This window comes from Glandiceps talaboti, chromosome 8 (assembly GCF_964340395.1).
Source record: "Glandiceps talaboti chromosome 8, keGlaTala1.1, whole genome shotgun sequence".
In the NCBI taxonomy this organism is placed as follows: domain Eukaryota; kingdom Metazoa; phylum Hemichordata; class Enteropneusta; family Spengelidae; genus Glandiceps; species Glandiceps talaboti.
The window spans coordinates 13,973,115-13,991,409 of NC_135556.1; the positions used below are offsets into that span (position 1 = coordinate 13,973,115).

At 36.4% G+C, this 18,295-nt stretch overlaps 2 protein-coding genes across 2 annotated transcripts; both read right to left on the reverse strand.

Annotated features, from left to right (window-relative positions):
* Positions 1-2,905: 2,905 nt before the first annotated feature.
* LOC144439228 (uncharacterized) lies at positions 2,906-7,989 on the reverse strand. The gene is made up of 7 exons (XM_078128501.1): positions 7,918-7,989; positions 7,406-7,581; positions 6,989-7,217; positions 6,198-6,393; positions 5,601-5,683; positions 5,195-5,378; positions 2,906-3,252 (listed from the first exon to the last, which is right to left on the reverse strand). The coding sequence occupies exons 1-7, from the start codon at positions 7,987-7,989 to the stop codon at positions 2,906-2,908; spliced, it is 1,287 nt and encodes a 428-aa protein (XP_077984627.1).
* A 1,001-nt stretch (positions 7,990-8,990) lies between these two features.
* Positions 8,991-15,695, reverse strand: LOC144439229 (telomerase protein component 1-like). Its single transcript, XM_078128503.1, has 10 exons — positions 15,489-15,695; positions 14,644-14,858; positions 14,239-14,340; positions 13,806-13,881; positions 12,460-12,651; positions 11,700-11,918; positions 11,141-11,299; positions 10,095-10,320; positions 9,070-9,222; positions 8,991-9,013 (listed from the first exon to the last, which is right to left on the reverse strand). The coding sequence occupies exons 1-10, from the start codon at positions 15,693-15,695 to the stop codon at positions 8,991-8,993; spliced, it is 1,572 nt and encodes a 523-aa protein (XP_077984629.1).
* Between the last annotated feature and the right edge of the window lie 2,600 nt (positions 15,696-18,295).

Sequence of the window (18,295 nt, forward strand, 5' to 3'; positions counted from 1 at the left end):
TTATGACAGTTAACAGGTTGGTGCATCTGATTGTTGGTTAAATGCACGAGTGACCTCTGAGGGTGAGGTCCTTGGGGGTTTCCCCCTGGCAGATCTGGAGGTCTTTTTTGTTTCTGTTTCAGGCAAATTTTAGGTTATCCATAGCCTTTGTGGTAATATTTCCAAGCTTTGAAAAGCTAACGTAAATGTGAATTTAAAATGAGATTCCTCATGCCATATAAAAATGGACCCGTAACATTGGTATAGGGGCATTAATAGTGCATGTGTAGTAAAGTCACTGGTAACTTTAAGTGGTCATACCTAGTGTATATTAGAAACTGGAATCTGATGAGATGTGGCGATTTGTAGTGTCGATAACATGTTGTGTCCAAAATAGAAAGTATACTAATCCCTTCTGACAAGTTCATACTGAAGATTAGAACAATTTAGAATTAACTTATTTTATAAAGTATCTCCGAAGATTAACATTACGAAACCTTCATGTTCATTTTCCCCCAAAGTGCAATATAAGTGAAGCATTATAATTAATTGTGAAACAGCCAAGTACTTACATGACATGTTCTGTAACTAGAGTGGTAACTAGGTAATTATATATGTATATGTATATGTATATGTATATGAATAGTTATGTTTGAACTCTTACGTGAAGTATGACCGCCCCCCCCCCCTCCACCACCACCACCACCAATCCACTGCCCCCCCCCCCCGCCGACCGGTCCCTTAGTGTTTGTGGTTTAGCTTGTGAGTGTTCTAATTCTCATCTGCTTACAGTGGTATATTAGAACATTATAAGCGAATAAAGCCAAATCTCTGTGAAATAAAGACATAATAGGTGAATGTAGAAAAATATAAGCGAATTAAAGTAAAATTAAATAAAATGGCAGTATGTTTAATTTTGCCCCAGATTACGCCATTTTATTTTTCCACATTTTTGTAAAAAAGGATCGTTACTTTGTCATAGCACCATGAACATTTGCATGCATTGTAGTTTTGAATATATTATTCGACTTGTAAATTATTATGTTCAGCTCATTGTGTGCGAAATTTACATACATTTTTTGTAATTTTTATTCAAGTGTCTATTAATCCCTGTTGTTATCTTTGTGAAATACATGACCGTTTGGCTGTTGCTATGGGCTTGGTCATGGTTGCTAGGGATATTTGCATACATTTTTTGAATGTTTTACTCACTTGCCTACCAGATGAGTGTTGTTATTTGACCAAAATATACCACCATTTGGTTGTTGCTAAGGGCGTGGTCATGGTTGTTAGGACCAATTGTGTCAAAATATTTTGATAAAAATTTGCAGAATAACACTTCTAGAAACATCCCACCAAGTTTCAGTCTCATTGACCAAGTCCTTTTTGAGATATGAATTTTTGACCAAAATTCACATTTTTATACTTAATTTGCATATTACTAATGAGATCATTATATGCTTTTTTTAACAAAAACCGACATCTCTGATGCAATTATTATCATTTGAACAATTTCCCAACTAGACACCAGAAGTAACATGAACACCAAATATCTAAGCAATCGGTCCAGCAGTTTTTGACTTTAAGTTGTTTACACACACACACACACACACTAAAACCATAACGATAAGATTGTTCATGTGTTAGCTGAGCTAAATATAATATAATTTTCTGTTGACCATTCGGAATGTCTCCGCCCCCCCCCCCCCATTTCATGTAGTCATTACTCAGGCTTTCTTCTCACCATGAACCCCCCCCCCCCTCTCCCCCGTTATCCTCAGTTTCATATCCTTTTTCTATTTAATCTAAATTGTCTTATTTTTTACAGTTAAACTACACTCTTTCTTCAGGAATTCTCACTTAACGACTAATATGTACCACAGAATATAAGTATAAACCATTTATTTTGATATAAATACACTTGACAGTTCTCAAAATTGCATACGACATAAAGATGTGTACGCCGTGACGGAATATGTAAATATATTGTACACGAGCAATACATAAATATAGGTTTCTGATAATAATTAATGCTGAATCTCTCAGGTTGAATGGTGTTCGTTTGATTGTTTGTTTGTTTGTGTATGTGTGTGTTTGTTTGTTTGTTTGTTTGTTTGTTTGTTTGTTTGTTTGTTGAAAAGCACCTGTTGTCGGATGATTAAATTTGACATATCTTTGACAAAAGACGGTGTATTATGACGATATATCTCAATATGATTTTTTTAAATAAAGACTAGCATGTTATTAAATAGGCATTTTTCTCCAAGATAACATCGTATACAGTGCTAATGTTAAGACGGACGATAGCAGCAAACAATATTTTGATTTAACGGATTACACTTTCAAAACCCATCATGCAAACCACAAACAATCCAACACTAATAAGAGATACCACAGCTGTATTGAGCTATCAAACATGTATGGAATTTCAAGAGGAAAGGCCAAGAGTATATAACATTGACTGGTCAGTCATCACACATGCAACTTCCTATTCGAATGTATCGAAGCGGTGTGACCTTTGCCTGGCAGAAAAGCTATGCATCATATATGCTGACAAATCTAATTTATTAAATAAACGTTCACAATTAATAACAAGAGCCGACACATCAAAATAGATATGTATTGACCAACTTCTACTGTGGCACCCATATCACGTGAATTGAATTTTTAAACTCTTTTGAATTTGGAAATTCATAGAACTATACCGTTAGTCGTCTGATGATCGCAACAGTGTGAAACACTGTGTAAAGGCTCCCGTGTATCTTGCTTGATACTGTTTTATTTATACCGCTCTACATACATATATTTACTCCAGCATAGACATTTTACATATACTGAGTGTATATATATATACGCAGTGGCAGAGCGTAATAGTTATATATATATATGACAACACGGGTAAAACATTTAAAAACTATTGTGGGGCTTAACTAACAATGTTATGACTATCCTCAGCTTGTTCTTTTTGTAAATTTTCTGCCTCCTCATTTCTACCCATCGTCTGTAGGATAATGATGACGTCTTCACGAGACCGTATTACGGTGGGGTGTAGTGGCCCCAATAGTGTTTCTAATATTTTCAACTCCTTTTGATATAAATCCAGACAGGGTGTCATATAATCGGCCCATCCACTATCCATCTGTTGGCTCCATCTGTTCCAGTAAAGCTGTCCATATAATTGATAGCACCGTGCTGTACATTGGTGATACTCGCCAAACTCAGAAAGGCATAGTTTAAGCGATTCTTTGTACATCGAACTCGACTTGTTAAAATCTGAAGAAATTAGAAGTACAAAATTAAAATTCTTTGATTATTTCCGATACGAAAAATAACATGAATAAATCAGATTTAAACTGAATGCCTCCGGTAAGGGAATCGCTAATTATGCAAATTAAACTAAAAAAACGATGGTAACAGGCTTTTTTGGACAAGCGTGCTTTTTTAGGTTAATGTATGTACCAAATTATACAGAATTTGAAGAGTGCATGATACTTCTTAATTACTGAATATCGTTCGTTATTCAAAATACTCATTAAAGGTAAAAGTTGTAGCAACAAACTTCATAGGACAGGTGCTTATTATTGTGGTTGATATATACACCATATTATACGAAATTTGAAGCTTGCATTTTTAAGATACAGCCTAGTTACCTAAATTCATTAATTATGCAACTTTTCATTAAAACTGTAAACTATATGAACAAATTTTATAGGACATATCCGGTTTGTTATGGTTAATGTATGTACTAAATGATATTGAAATTCAAGTATATATTCTTATGGTATATCCTAATTACCGAAAATCATTAATCATGCAAATTAGTTATTAACACTATAAGGTACGTACATCGACAAACTTAAGAGGGTGTATAAACTTTGTTATGTTTAATGCATGAAGTAAATTATATTGAAATTGAAGTATGCAGTCTTAAGATATAGCCTGATTACCGAAACTCATTAATTATGCAAATTATTCACTAAATCTTCAAGCGAAATCATCAACTTTTATAGGAGATATGCACTCTGTTATGTTTAACGTATGCACAGAATTGTATTTAAATCGAAGTATGCAGTCGTAAGATGTGGACTAATTACCAAGAATCATCAATTATGCAAATTATTCATTAACACTGAAAGGTACATCAACAAGCTTTACAGGACATATGAGATTGTTATGGTCGGCGTATCATGTACTGAATTATATTGAAATTGAAGTATGTATTCTTAAGGTATGGCCTAATTACCGAAAATCAATAATTATGCAAATTATTCATTAACACTGTAAGGTACATCAACAATCGTTATAGGACATATGCATTTTCTTATTGTTAACGTATGTACTAAATTATATTGAAATTGAAGTATGCATTCTTAAGATATAGCCTAATTACCAAAAATAATTAATTATGTAAATTATTCATTAACGCTGTAAGTTACATCAACAAACTTTATAGGACATATGTGTTTTCTAATAGTTAAGGTATGTACTAAATTATATTAAAATTGAAGCATGCAGTCTTACAATATTGCTTAATTAGCTGATTTCATTGATATGCAAATTTCCCCATGACGGATTCTTTGCATTAGCAGTTCAAGTGCAACTTTCCCGACTTGGTGAGCCAGCAAGTCGGGTGTCATAAAAATTGTTTGCATCTCTAAAGCTATTTGCAATGTCACTGATAATGGGTCAGTAAAACTGATAACAACTGATATGACATTAGGGGCTTCACACTTAGATATTGAGCTTAGCTTTGCCTGATGTGTTATGTAATAGTGCTTTATCACATTTGTAAATATTGCCAACAAACGTTATTCAGTGATAAGAAAGATAAGAAACCCCACTTCCTTAGCTAATGGCTTGATTCTGTAATGCTAATTAACATGAACAGATCTCGCTCAAAAACTAATCAGGTCTAGCCATTACCCCAAACATTATATGTGGACCAAATTCCATTGTAATTGAGTCAGCCGTTTTTAAGAAAATGACACACACACACACACACACACACACACATAGACATAGACATAGACACAGACACAGACATACACAGACAGTACAGACAGACACCCCCCTTATAATACCTCCCTTACCCTTACGGGGGGAATGGTACTCATTCAACATTTATCAGTAAGTCATAATGGTAGTTTTACCCAGACAATCACAATGCATAAACGGAATGGTACATGGTATACCTAAGAGACAGAAGTCAACAAACCTTGATCATATTGAAACCTCTCAGCGTGCATATATAACACTTGTGCTGTTCCTCTTTTGTCACCAGTTTGTGCATAAACCTTTTTGGCCCGTTCATAGTAAGAACTGTCGATGAAGTACCCGCAATAAAGGTAGAACTGACCCAAGCTTGCGTCATCTTCTGGGACTCCCTTGGCTTTGTAAGCCTGTCGAACACACAACAGAGTAAATTTACACCTGAGAATTCGTTGCAGTCTGTTACATCACATCTCTGTTTAAATACCAGCTCCTTTTTAACTGTTATACTTAAGGTATTATACTTGTTATATTTGTTATACTCAAGGCTATACTTCAAAGACAACACGACAGTAGTGTCTTCTGTAAAATCTTGATAATATCAAATAAAACATCAATGATGCTATTGTTACCTGCAAGCACTTTTCAGCATATTCTCGACCAAGTCGACAACACTTCCTGTATCCCGGATGAGATCCATACACAAACTTTATGGCTGTAAGGTAAATAGTAGTCAAGAGTGTTACCTGTCTATGAAGATTTCAAAACCCTGCGATCGTCAGTGAACGAGTGGTTTGCTAATTCACTTATTGCCTGTACAATTTGTATCCAAACTGTCCCAAGTCTGTTGTTTGACCCTACGAAAGAATCCATGTTTACCCTGAGCACTCTTGCTTTCCCCCTGCTGTAACACCAGGGTGCACTATAGTCTATAAATAACGAATCTCTGTATTCATCAATAGTTCCAAATATATGACAGGTATGTTTCTTGTGGAAATGACATTTTGGTATAAAATTAGAAAAACGAAATACAACTATCACATGCACATTTTATGATTCCTAACCGTTAATCTCATGTACCATTTTTGAAATTTGGGCAGACAAAGATAGTTCTGTAACAGTTGTATATTACACTATTTTACAGTATTACACAAAATAGTTGATAGCTTGTGACAGTTGCTTACAAAGTTATAGTCAAAATAGTACAGAGTTTCAATGTTCATAGTTACCTTCGTCATAGCATAACTTTGTAAGAGTGTATAGACTTTCAGTGTCATTTTCTCCAAATTCGTCCAGATGCCATTGGATGGCCTCCCCAAGTTTCTGTCTAGCCGAATCATATTGACCAATGTCAGTCAGAAAACTACTCACAAGTTTTGTTTTTCTAACATTTTCTCTCTCTTGTTGTTTCCTTGCTTCGGCAGACTGTCAATCACAAATAAAGAAAAGTGGATTGAAAATAGTGGAGAGACAACAAACTGCTTGCTATATGAGTTCACCTATTTAGACAACTTTCTGGAAACACCGTCACAGCAGCACTGGTTTAGGGTTAGGGTACTGATAAGCTAACTGCACGAAATTAGCACTCGCAGTTACAAGGACAAACATATACACAAACACAACACACAACGTTGTAGAACATAACTTCACTGCTTCCCCCCTCTCTCTCTCTCTCTCTCTCTCTCTCTCTCTCTCTCTCTCTCTCTCTCTCTCTCTCTCTCTCTCTCTCTCTCTCTCTCTCTCTCTCTCTCTCTCTCTCTCTCTCTCTCTCTCTCTCTCTCTCTCTCTCTCTACGCATATACTTACTATCTAGTATACAAAAGAGAGAATCTTCTCGCGGTAAAAGTTGTTTGTACTCTTAAGAGTGGATAATCGAAATAAAATTGAGTGTATTAATGTTGTATCAATATTGGGGGGATCTTCGAGGGATGGAGTCCGTTTGCTCATGCTATTGAAATAAATATATGGTAAAGATAGATGTATTCAATTTAACGTTTCATCTGTTCACATCAACACCCACCTCTCCTTTAACTTGACTCATTTCTGCTGTCAGGGCGTCTCCATACATCTTAGCTGCTACATCATAGCCACCAACAAGTCGCCAGTATCTCATCAATTCGATCTTTGTCTCTTCTTTGTACATCATCTCAAACATTGGCCATTCAAGTAGGCAATGTTCCAGTCTCTTCATGTCATCGATCTCGTCTAAATGATAAGGGTATTCCTCTGCTCTTCTCTCGATGTCAGAACTGGAAAGAGACTGACATGACTTTAATTATTTGACTCCCGGTAAAACGGTAATAATAGTGACGTATTCGTTTACAGGTAGGGCATTGTACAATTTCCAACAAAGCCATAAGTACTTTTGACATTTGAAATATTTTTTGTGTTGTGAAAATTCAGACAAATATTTAGTAGCATAATTTTGTTATCTCACCTCTGTTGAAAGTAATCTGCTAGCCTTCGATGCCACCATTTCTTTTGTGTTCCTTTATCGATATACACATTTCTGACGGCTTTGCTAATAGAACGGTGATAGAAATCAAGTCGACCTTCGCCAGAACTTCCACAGGGTCTTAGAAATCGTTTGAGACCAAGATAAACCAACGCCCACTGGAGATGAATGGTATTGGGAGAATTATAACGACAGGTCTACATTTCAAAGATTCGAATATTGATTAAAATGAAGAGATTACATCATGGCATTCAGTTTGTCGTTAACGGTGACATTCTAGCTTCAAATTATTATGAATGACGTCTCCATAATTACCCAACACTTGCCTTCTCTCTAATTATTAAACACGATATGTGTGCAGTCGTCATCGAACCGTCATATTAATTTTGCCTTTGTGGTATTAATTTAAACAGGATTCCCTGACATGTAAGTGTTTATACCAATCATTGTCAATATAATATAAGAAACACAAGATGACACTGCATACTGCTTACCTCGGCCATAGGCACCTTTTCACCTACTGCTATGTTAGCGTTCTCATACTCTCCATCTACAGACGGCACCATTGGTTTGATCGCCAATAGTTCCAATAATTCAGTCTCCAATAAACCATGTTTAGAACACTCTAATAAACACACAGTAGCTTTCACTAAGTCTCCGCCATTGTCATTTGCTACACGTTCAAGCATCTAAATATAGAATTTTCAATGTTATTTTAGGGGTAAATCATTAATATAAAAGTCGGATACTTATGAATTCAGGAAGCCGTCGGTAATTACGGGGCGCAGAGGAAGTTGGTAAGGGTCGTACTTTACAATTTGAATGTCTGAGGAGTGCAACCGTTTTGACAATTTGTATGAAAACACACACAATGTCCATTAATTTACAAACTAATGATTCATCTGGTCGAATTGTTGGCTATATATAAAAACAAGTATTTTTTTTAAATGTCCATGCATATATTGGTAATTTTTCATCATCATTTTGAATATGTATACCAAATCCAAATGTATTCGGAACAACAGTATTTTAGATAATAGTGGTATTGAGATAATGCGTTAATAATAGTGCTAATTATGCAAATTCATAATGACAGAATTCGCAAAAAATAATTGTCACACATTGCATCAACTGTATAGTATATATCTGCATGGTATTAACTAGTTAGATGTAAGGAAAGCAACAAGATTAGAGTATTAGGGTGATTAGTAAGCACACATTTTGCTCAAAAACAAATCAGCATTTGTACCCACTGTTTTTGAGAAAATGATAGGACAGACAGACAAACAGACAGACAGACAGACAGACAGACAGACAGACAGACAGACAGACAGACAGACAGACAGACAGACAGACAATACTAAATCATGAGCAATAATACTAAATCATGAGCATCCATTCGGGAGTTAAAAGATAATGACAAGTCAAGAGGTCACTCACTTGTTGCAGTAAACCAGAAAGATCGTCTGCAAGTGATTCTATTTTCGAAGTCAATTTGTCAAAATTGCCATACAAACGAAGTTCCTCACATGCCGTTGACAACCATAATGGGTTACCAGATTCACTTTTACGAACCAATTTTGACATTTGCTCTTTGTCCAACCGTTTGTTATATTCAGATAGAATCTTCTCAACGATTTCTCCACGGATTCCCTCTGGAAGAGGATTGACTGCCACTTCTCTCGGTTTTACTTCACGTGATCTCAGCGTGTACAGAAATGGTCCATCCAGAGTGCTGACAACGAGACGTACTTTCGCTGGCAATGTGGTGGGTAGCCACCTTAACTTGAATGATTCACCTGTAAAGATTTGAAAAGAAAAGCATTTAGACATACATCTTTTATTAGATGATGTTTTCATCATTTTGTCGGCAAAGTGTAATAAAAAATATAACTGAGAATGTTTCATGTTGGTAAGTAATTCCGTTAACCGATACAGTAACTGATGAACATTCAATGAAACAGTGATTTCCAGCCAAATACACAAGTTTATACAATTAACCCCCAACTGATTTAATCTATTTTAATCAAAATTACAAAAGTCAACTAAACAGGAAAGTCTGAAGAGTATATTTACAAAATGGACTATCTGGTCCTGTTTTTATACATGTCTATGTGTCGCGAAGGGATACAGTCTGTACGATAAAGACATACGTGCCACGCTATCAGCCAGCACTCTTCATCTGTGCTATTCTATGGGACTATGCCTGCTAGATCAAAGGATTTAGGCCTCGCCTTGAACTTGTGATTAGAAGTTCAAAGAGGGGTCAATTTTGTAGATTAAAAATAAAATACCGGTAGACAGAAAAGTTGCTACTCTGATGTTAAGAACTATTGTTGTTATGGTGATACTTGTTAATTGTTTGAAGTTGATAAAATACTAGACTTTGGCCCAGAAACTTATGTTTACTATTGACGGTAAGATTAGGTGGCTCGTCTCATAAATCAGAACTGAAAGGTTGACATCATGGTCAATTTGACACCTATAAGAACATAACAATACTTGATTGGCTGCAACCCAGTCTGGTTGCTGATGTGGGGAAATTGGGTAGATTAGTACAGTCATGGTTAAGAAGCCTGATAGGCCTGAACAACACGACATGTCTTAGTCTTGAAGGGATACAGTAAACAACGACATTAAATGATTGGTAAAAATATATTCGCCTGCTTACCATCAGATTCCATTTGATTCAAAGCATCAATGAATAGAACGACTTCTTTATTCGCTCCCAAAGCCCAGTTATTAGCTTTAGAATAAACATTTGCCATACTCCGTATAAGTTCGTCCAGATCGACGGGTACCGGATCAGAATGGTGCATCAATTCAGTCCATATGCGAGACAACAGTCTGTGTAAATTTGTCGAACCCGGGGTTGCTCCAACGAAATGGTAAAATACCTAGATAAATAACCAGATGTTAACTGATTCCCTTTCCTAAGAACACAAAATCAAGACTTTTTATTGTTTGTTCCCTTATACATTGCCTTACATTAACATGCAAATCCATCGAAAAGTGAAGGACTGAAGACAGAGCCTTACTTCGTAGAACGTGGACCTGTCTCTCATAATAACCACCAAATGTAAACTGAATGTTAAAGTAAGTAAACTGAAAGTAAATGTAAACACATAAGTCCGCCTTTTGACTGCTGTTCATACATGCATTTACCATACATAATATGTCCTTGAATTGGTATATTTATATATTTGATTTTGCTGGCGAACCGTTAACATTAAAAGTCACAGCAACATGCTTCGTAATATATAGTGCGCTTTGTTATCATCAATATGTGCCTCACCTTATTTGACATTTGAATTCGTAAGATATTGCCGAATTACCGACAATCATTATTTATGCAAATTAGTCGGTGATATTCTTAGAATGATTACCAAATCATTGGTTTTGCGATTCTCATAGGGAAGATGTAGTAACTTTATCATTGAAGGTGTGAACGCTTTCGAAATTTGGTTAGAAGTGCGAAAATGAAGTTCAAGAATTGCATTGACACCAGATCCCTCCCCTCTCCACCTAAACAACTCACCGAAGTTCGCTTATTGAGCTTGTGTGACATTGTGCGATCTTCCCTTAAGTCATTCTGTGAGAAAAGATGCGACTTTAGGAGCACATGGTGTTGCTCCTGACAACATTGAGTTGTCTAGGTTGAAAACAAAATATACATAATGAGGAATTTGACAAAATATATTTGTGTTCTAGACCTACCTTATATTTCTCGGTATTTTGGACGTATTTTTCTGCCATGTAGGCTATTAATGCACTTTTACCGGCACCTGGTTTTCCAACAACTACCAACGGGACGTTAGAGGATGAGTTGATATAATCTGTGATTGCTTGGACTTCGTTATCTCTACCTAGAAGTACCTGAATTGGAGTAAGAAAACCCAGTCTGTTAAAAGTTTCAGAGCGGCTATATATGTTTGTTTTCCACTGATTATGAAGGGGGTATTGTGCATGTTATCTGCGGAGAAGCTTAGAAATAAAGAATTACAAATAAAAAATTATTATATTATAGATATTATTAATATCATTTAGTTATCACTTTTAAGTATTACATTATTTATTTTTCATTTATAATATTGCCGAAATGACAGGTCTGTATTAAAGCTGCACTAGCTGCAACTGAGTGTGTGTGTGTGTGTGTGTGTGTGTGTGTGTGTGTGTGTGTGTGTGTGTGTGTGTGTGTGTGTGTGTGTGTATCACAACATACGCCAACTAAAGCGTTTACTAACATAGTTTTGCGTTAATAACGAAAGATATATACCTGGGAGCGATTTGCCATAAATATCTCATGTTCCTCTCTCTGCACCTGTGCAATATCTTCAGCATCGTGAAGTTTATCAGTTGGGTATTGATACGCTAACAGGTCTTGAAAATGATCAAGAACCTGGTCACCAAATTGATCAAGACCTAAGTTGAAGAGAAATATTACTTCAGAATTGATCTCTAAATGTTTCATCACAATTGTACGTACCGGACCAACCTGGTAGATTGAACACATAGATTGAAGAGTGGTCTAACTTATGCATTCGAAGTCGATGTATCATTAGACTGGCTCAATATCGATGGGTTGATTCAAATGTTTGTCTCGTAAACAACTTGAGGCAAATTGTGTCCACATTGTCAGATTATGTTTGATCCTTATATTATGTGTTTATTACTTACTGAGAGTATTCTAATAACACAGAGAGATACTACTACCTATCCCATCTGTTCATCTAATATAGCTGCAGCTCAAAGTTCATTAAAATATTTTCTTGCACCTCTAATAAAACGCCGCCGTCTACCATTTTGTTTGCATGCTGATCGAGGACGTATGTCACCTGACATGAGCTGCATTGCACGTGATAAATGGTTGTTTTGTTGATGGTGTTTCTAGGTCTAATTAGGAATGCAAAGTTGTCGTCCAATGGTTTAGTCAAATAAGGCAAAACAATAATCACAGAAGTGACACCTCTTCATGCAATGTACCATGATAGTACATCGACTATTGTGGACTCACTAAATATACCTTTCATTTTAACCTTTCCCTCTTCATTAACACCATCAACGTTACAGCTGTACTCCTTAGTTTTCTCGGGAAAAGCATCCTTAATCATACGTTTCAACTCGAAGAGTGACGTTTTCGAGTCTTCTTTGTGATCGACAAACATAGTTTGGATCTCTTTGCTTGGCAACTCTTCTGTAAACGAAGGATCTCGAAAGAAAAACAGAGCCTGCAGATAAAAAAAGAACACACTGTCGTCAGGCAATGTCTTCTACTACTCCATGTGTCTCCATCAGCAAAGTATTACATTGTATGTAGCTTTAATGAAATAAATAAGCAGACACTTTAAACTATAAATAAAGAAAACTAAAGACCAGCTGTGAAATTCTTGTAATATCACCTTTAATATAATTCTTTGCTAGCCAACATTTCTCAGAAAACGTTTTGACCTGTCAGTCTTGCAAGGTTACCATACCATTGGGAGAATTTTGTAAATATATCATACTCTACATTTTATTTGAAGTGGTACAATTCATGTATTAAAAAGGAATAATAGTCGAAAATTTTCAAATCTAGACCTAGTCCTGCTTGTTCGATCATTATGACAATGTCCCTATCCTTTCTCCTTGGAGACGGATCAAGTCGGGATCTCGATTCTGGTAATATCAGTCTCCTTACATCGTCGTAAACCACAGTCTCTTTTACGGCACCGTCCAAGACGCACTTTACATTTCGGATAGGAGGAAATATCAGGTCTGATTTGCGATAATGTCTCCTAAGGGACATTGTCAGAACCGAGTCACGTGCTCAGTCTGCCAGCAGGACTAATCTACTGTCCACCTAATCATTTCAAGGGCAGAATAATTTCACTGAGTTGTGTGATTGTGTGTATGAAAGTTTACAATCTTTTTGTCGAAAATAAGACTTACTCTCCACGTTGGCAAAACTTATAACCGGTAAATAATAATAATAATAATAATAATGTTGGGTTCTTATATAGCGCTTTCCCACACTGTGCTCAAAGCGCTTTACAATTATTACCCCTGGTTCGGATCAGAACGGCACAACGGCCCTTTAGTCTTCCTCAACTCCCCGGGGAGCATACAATCCATTGCAGCCATTTAAGCGCATAGGATTAAAGCCTTCACATTGCAACCTACATCCTACCAGGTCCCCAGTTATACAGCTGGGTTGACTGAGGCACAGTCGTGGTTCAAATCTTGCCCAAGGACTTTAGCCACTCAGAAACAAACAGCGTCAGAACCTGCAACCTGTAGATTCCAAGCCGGTCACGCTAACCATTCACACATCATGACTCCAAATGGCTGTACGCCTTTACTTTGCTTTCATCTTAGTATAGTTACAGACTTAAGAGTCACTTACGTTTGGGTTTGCTTCTCTGTATGCAGCATGGTGGACTTCCATTGCCGTGATAGACATACCGGGTACCCATTGATATCTAAAGATGCATATGGAACATTGCAAATCAAAGCAAAGTAAGGGAACACATGCCAGCAATTACGATAAATTTACTTTAAATTTCACTGCCATATTTTTTATTACAGTAATATTTGACAGCCATGAACTGTTGATTCATCATGAATTATCCTTTACTTAGTCAGTAGAGAAACACTGTACCAAATCATGGAATTCCATGCATTCTCACGTGTTGCAATACCACTAAAACGTGACGAAAAGCCTATTTTTTCTGAAAACCTGAAAACCTGTCGTGCCTCCAACAGTAACTGCACCACACCACTAAATTCTGCATCTACTATTGGGGTGTACAGGTCGTTAATTAAACACCGTCTCCTACCTGAGTCGGATATCGTCGGGTACTTCGTTCATTTCAGGCACCCAGCCATACCGTTCAGATAACAAATTAACGAAGTAAGGATATTGGTTTTCTTCTTTACACCTATATAAATTATACAAACAAACAAACAAACAAACACGGGGTTCAGTCATGCTATAAAACTGGCAGGATTGGAGGAAATACAAACTTTCCTATCTCTTAAAATATCCCTTCAACCTCCAAAAAATATACCACCACACAGTGCACACATCATGCCTGGTTTTGGCATCAGACATTACGTTTACAACCGTGAAATCTATAATTAACAACAGTTATTGCAATTACCACTAGGTACTAGTTACTGGAGTGATCACGAAGTCTTAAAATCAATTACAAGTCGTATAATGATTCAATCATTTGGGTTACCTGTCGATTTCTGACAAGCATGTCTGAATTGTGGCTTCTGTAGTAGAATCTTTGGGAATACCCCATCGGAGATCACACTCCACAAGTCTTAGTTTACGTGGTTCACACCATTCTCTCAGTTTAGGGAAAACTCTCTTTACTAAGTGTTCTCTTTCTGCGTGCATGTCACTAAATGTACTACTGACGAATAGACGGATTGTCTTCCAACCACGTCTCTGTAATAGATAGAAAACATTGACTGATTAACTCTTCAAACTGAAAGATATCTATTGTTCAGATATATTTATTGACAAATTCTTCTTAGAAAAGGAACGTCGTCACGTCAGAACGGATAAGTATGGTTGACACAGGCATAACTGCATGCACGGAGCATACATACATACATACATACATACATACATACATACATACATACATACATACATACACACATACATACATACTGCATGCATGTAGACACACACACATACACGCATACATACATACATACATACATACATACATACATACATACATACATACATACATACATATACACACACATACACACACACACAAACAAACAAACAAACAAACAAACAAACACTAATTTCAGAAGCATATTTACATATTTTGGGAGAATAAGGAGAAAAAAAATAAACGTTCTAAGATCACTTGTTAGATAAAGATATATTATTACCGCTTTAAACATCGAAGTATTCCCTTGTGATATTTATATTTTTATTGACACACACGGATTTAGAACAATCTATCCACCTATCGAAAAATGAAAACAAAAAGTGAATAATAATGTATTGTTCCTATGTCATCTCTGGGCCACCGTAGAATCTACAGTATACACATACCTCTTTCATTATTTCCAACATCTTCTGTTGTCCTCTCTCCACCTGTTGTTTTACCGCTGCCAGCCACCATTTTCCGTCCACAACTATCGTTTGGGAAGGCGACGACCAGTTCGATGCCTTTGTACTAGGTGATTCGCGCGAAGACTGGTCCGTTTTCTCCGAGCCTGTTGACGTTGACGTTGACTGCTTCGTCGGAGTGCAACCCATGTTTTAGCCAAGGCCACGACTTCTCGGTTTGAATCAATGACCTATTAAATGTGTATTGATCTAGGTATGCACAGTAATGCTGTTATGCTTTGGAACATGTGTTCCTCGAGAGAACTGCAGGTTCTTCACCTATAAAGCACACAGTTGATTCGCCGTTTTTGGTATCCACAACACGACAACGAGATGTTTTAACTTTCTTCCTACATAGCTCGCCCGCCATATTGTTATTCAAATGAGATTGACATGTTGCTATTAGCGATGAATGTAAACAATGAAATGCTCGAGCTCAAGCTTTCGCCTATCATGTCAATCCATGATGAAGCAGGTCTATTTTCCCCATTACGTAAATTCAATGCTGATTTATTCAAAACGTAGTATTTTATGTATGGGGGTGTTTGACAAATAAGCTGGGGCCGGTCATTTTTTAACACAACTGAACTATAAGCAGACGAGACTCTATAGCAATATGGTGTGTAGGCCGAGTGTCTGTAAATTGTAATGATCGCTCATCAGGTGTGTGTTTTGGGTCAAAAGATGTCACATTTAATCTCAGACCACTAAAGTAATCTGGTGTGGAAATGAATTGTTCTAGTGGTCTGAGATGTAACGCATGAAAAGATGCAAAGAAGTATTTTTAAGAATACAAATGTGTAAACTAGCAAATGAAAACATGAATTTTAAAAAGAATACGAATGTGATTCTACTGCAACACAGGACCTGTCATGCCGTAGGTATTAACCACGTTATGTACCAGCGATTATTATCGGTGCTCGCATAGTACTAAGGAGCGTGAATTCTTTTCTCGCACATGAAATCGCGTGATCGCACAGTGAGATTTTACAGAGACATGCTGCTGCAGAGTCATGCTGCTCGTCTCATTACGTAATATAATGGTTGCTAATACACAGTCAAAACGTGTCACGTGCCTGTAGGTATATTGTTCATTTGTTAGTGTAAGTGTAATGTAGTATAAATGTATTGTATTGTATTGTGTTATGTTGCATTGCATTACTTTGTTATCATATCATTATGTTATATTTATACTGGTGTTTTGTTGTGTTGTGATGCCCCTAGGCCTTTAATTCACATACCCTCTCCCCGGCCACCCCACCCAAACGCACACACACACACACACACACACACACACACACACACACACACACACACACACACACGGAGTGTCACCTTAGACATTGTAGTCTAAGGTGTCACAGACTAACTGGAGTTCAAGATTCGTTAGTGTGTACATAATTGCTGGAGCCGTTACAAACTAATGATTAAGAGAGGCGCCATCGACGACGAACCTTTCAGTATATGCCCAATCACACCAATCATGCGGATCAAGTTACACGTGATGTGAAAATTGACCATGTTTGATAGCACGACAAGTTATATGTGTATTTTGAATATATTTGTATTCTGTACAAATTCTGTGCCATATTTGAATTTCTTCGAACTATTTGCTTTTGGAATAAAATACTTTGCATCTCTCATAACGTCAAGCCCGTCGTCAAGGTGAAATCCATGGCATGGAAATTTGATAAAATGTGACCTGAGAGCAATTCATCTGAAGTAAAATACATATTTGCCAACCTATATTTGTTCTTTTGATTTGAATTCTTCGTACTGTGATGTTTTAACCGCAAACCATGAGACTCCCTGGCAACATACATATTAAACTATATATGGAAATCTATCAAGTCACGCCTTTTTCCGCATTGATTGTTATTTCCCCAATACATGCTGTAAATATGTAAATATCTTATGTGTTGTCATAGATTATGTTTGTTTTCCGTTCTCAAACTGGTCGTTTATCTTTGTTTAGTATTGTTCATTTTTAATATTATGTAAACAAGCTAAATAAGTATACAATACATGTGTATTTTATTATTTATGTTATCATTTATTATATGTACGCCTTGTATTTTAATTTACATTAGTTACGTTCCATATTTGTCAGGACATTGGACTAGATTAGTTTCACGTTGAAATAGAGTCAAAATTCAAATTCAAATATAAAAAGCATTTTCGTTAGACAGTCAACCTCTTTTACATGTAATTCTATTGGATCGTGTATCCTACACTAAGTAAAGTTATTGGAGGTCTTAGGTCAAAGCATATACACTTTATGGTCAAAGAGATAGTACACATGGATATTGGAGGTCTTGGTGAAAGCACAGACACTCTATGGTCAAAGAGATACTAGTACATGTACATGTCTTGTGTTATGAAGATGAATTCGGTTAGAAAGACGATGGGGAGACTGAACATTTCACTGAGGTAAGTATGTTGGAGCTGAAACGCAAAAACATTCAAACTACACGGAAATAGCCAGAATCTAGAGTATCTCGTTATCGTTGTATCATAGGTGTAGTTATTTTCGTGTATAATAATTAATCTATGACGTCATATCTGTCACAAATTCAGTATTGTTTAACACATTTCCTAGTCAATTGCTGTCGGTATTATGACAGGACATGACAGTAAAAACGCCATCTAGATTATTGCAAGCCTATTTATTGCACACCGCAACACAGGCTTAGGATGAATGAATATTTTTTGTTCATGATTTCTAATATCATTTTCTTGTTTTTCTCTAC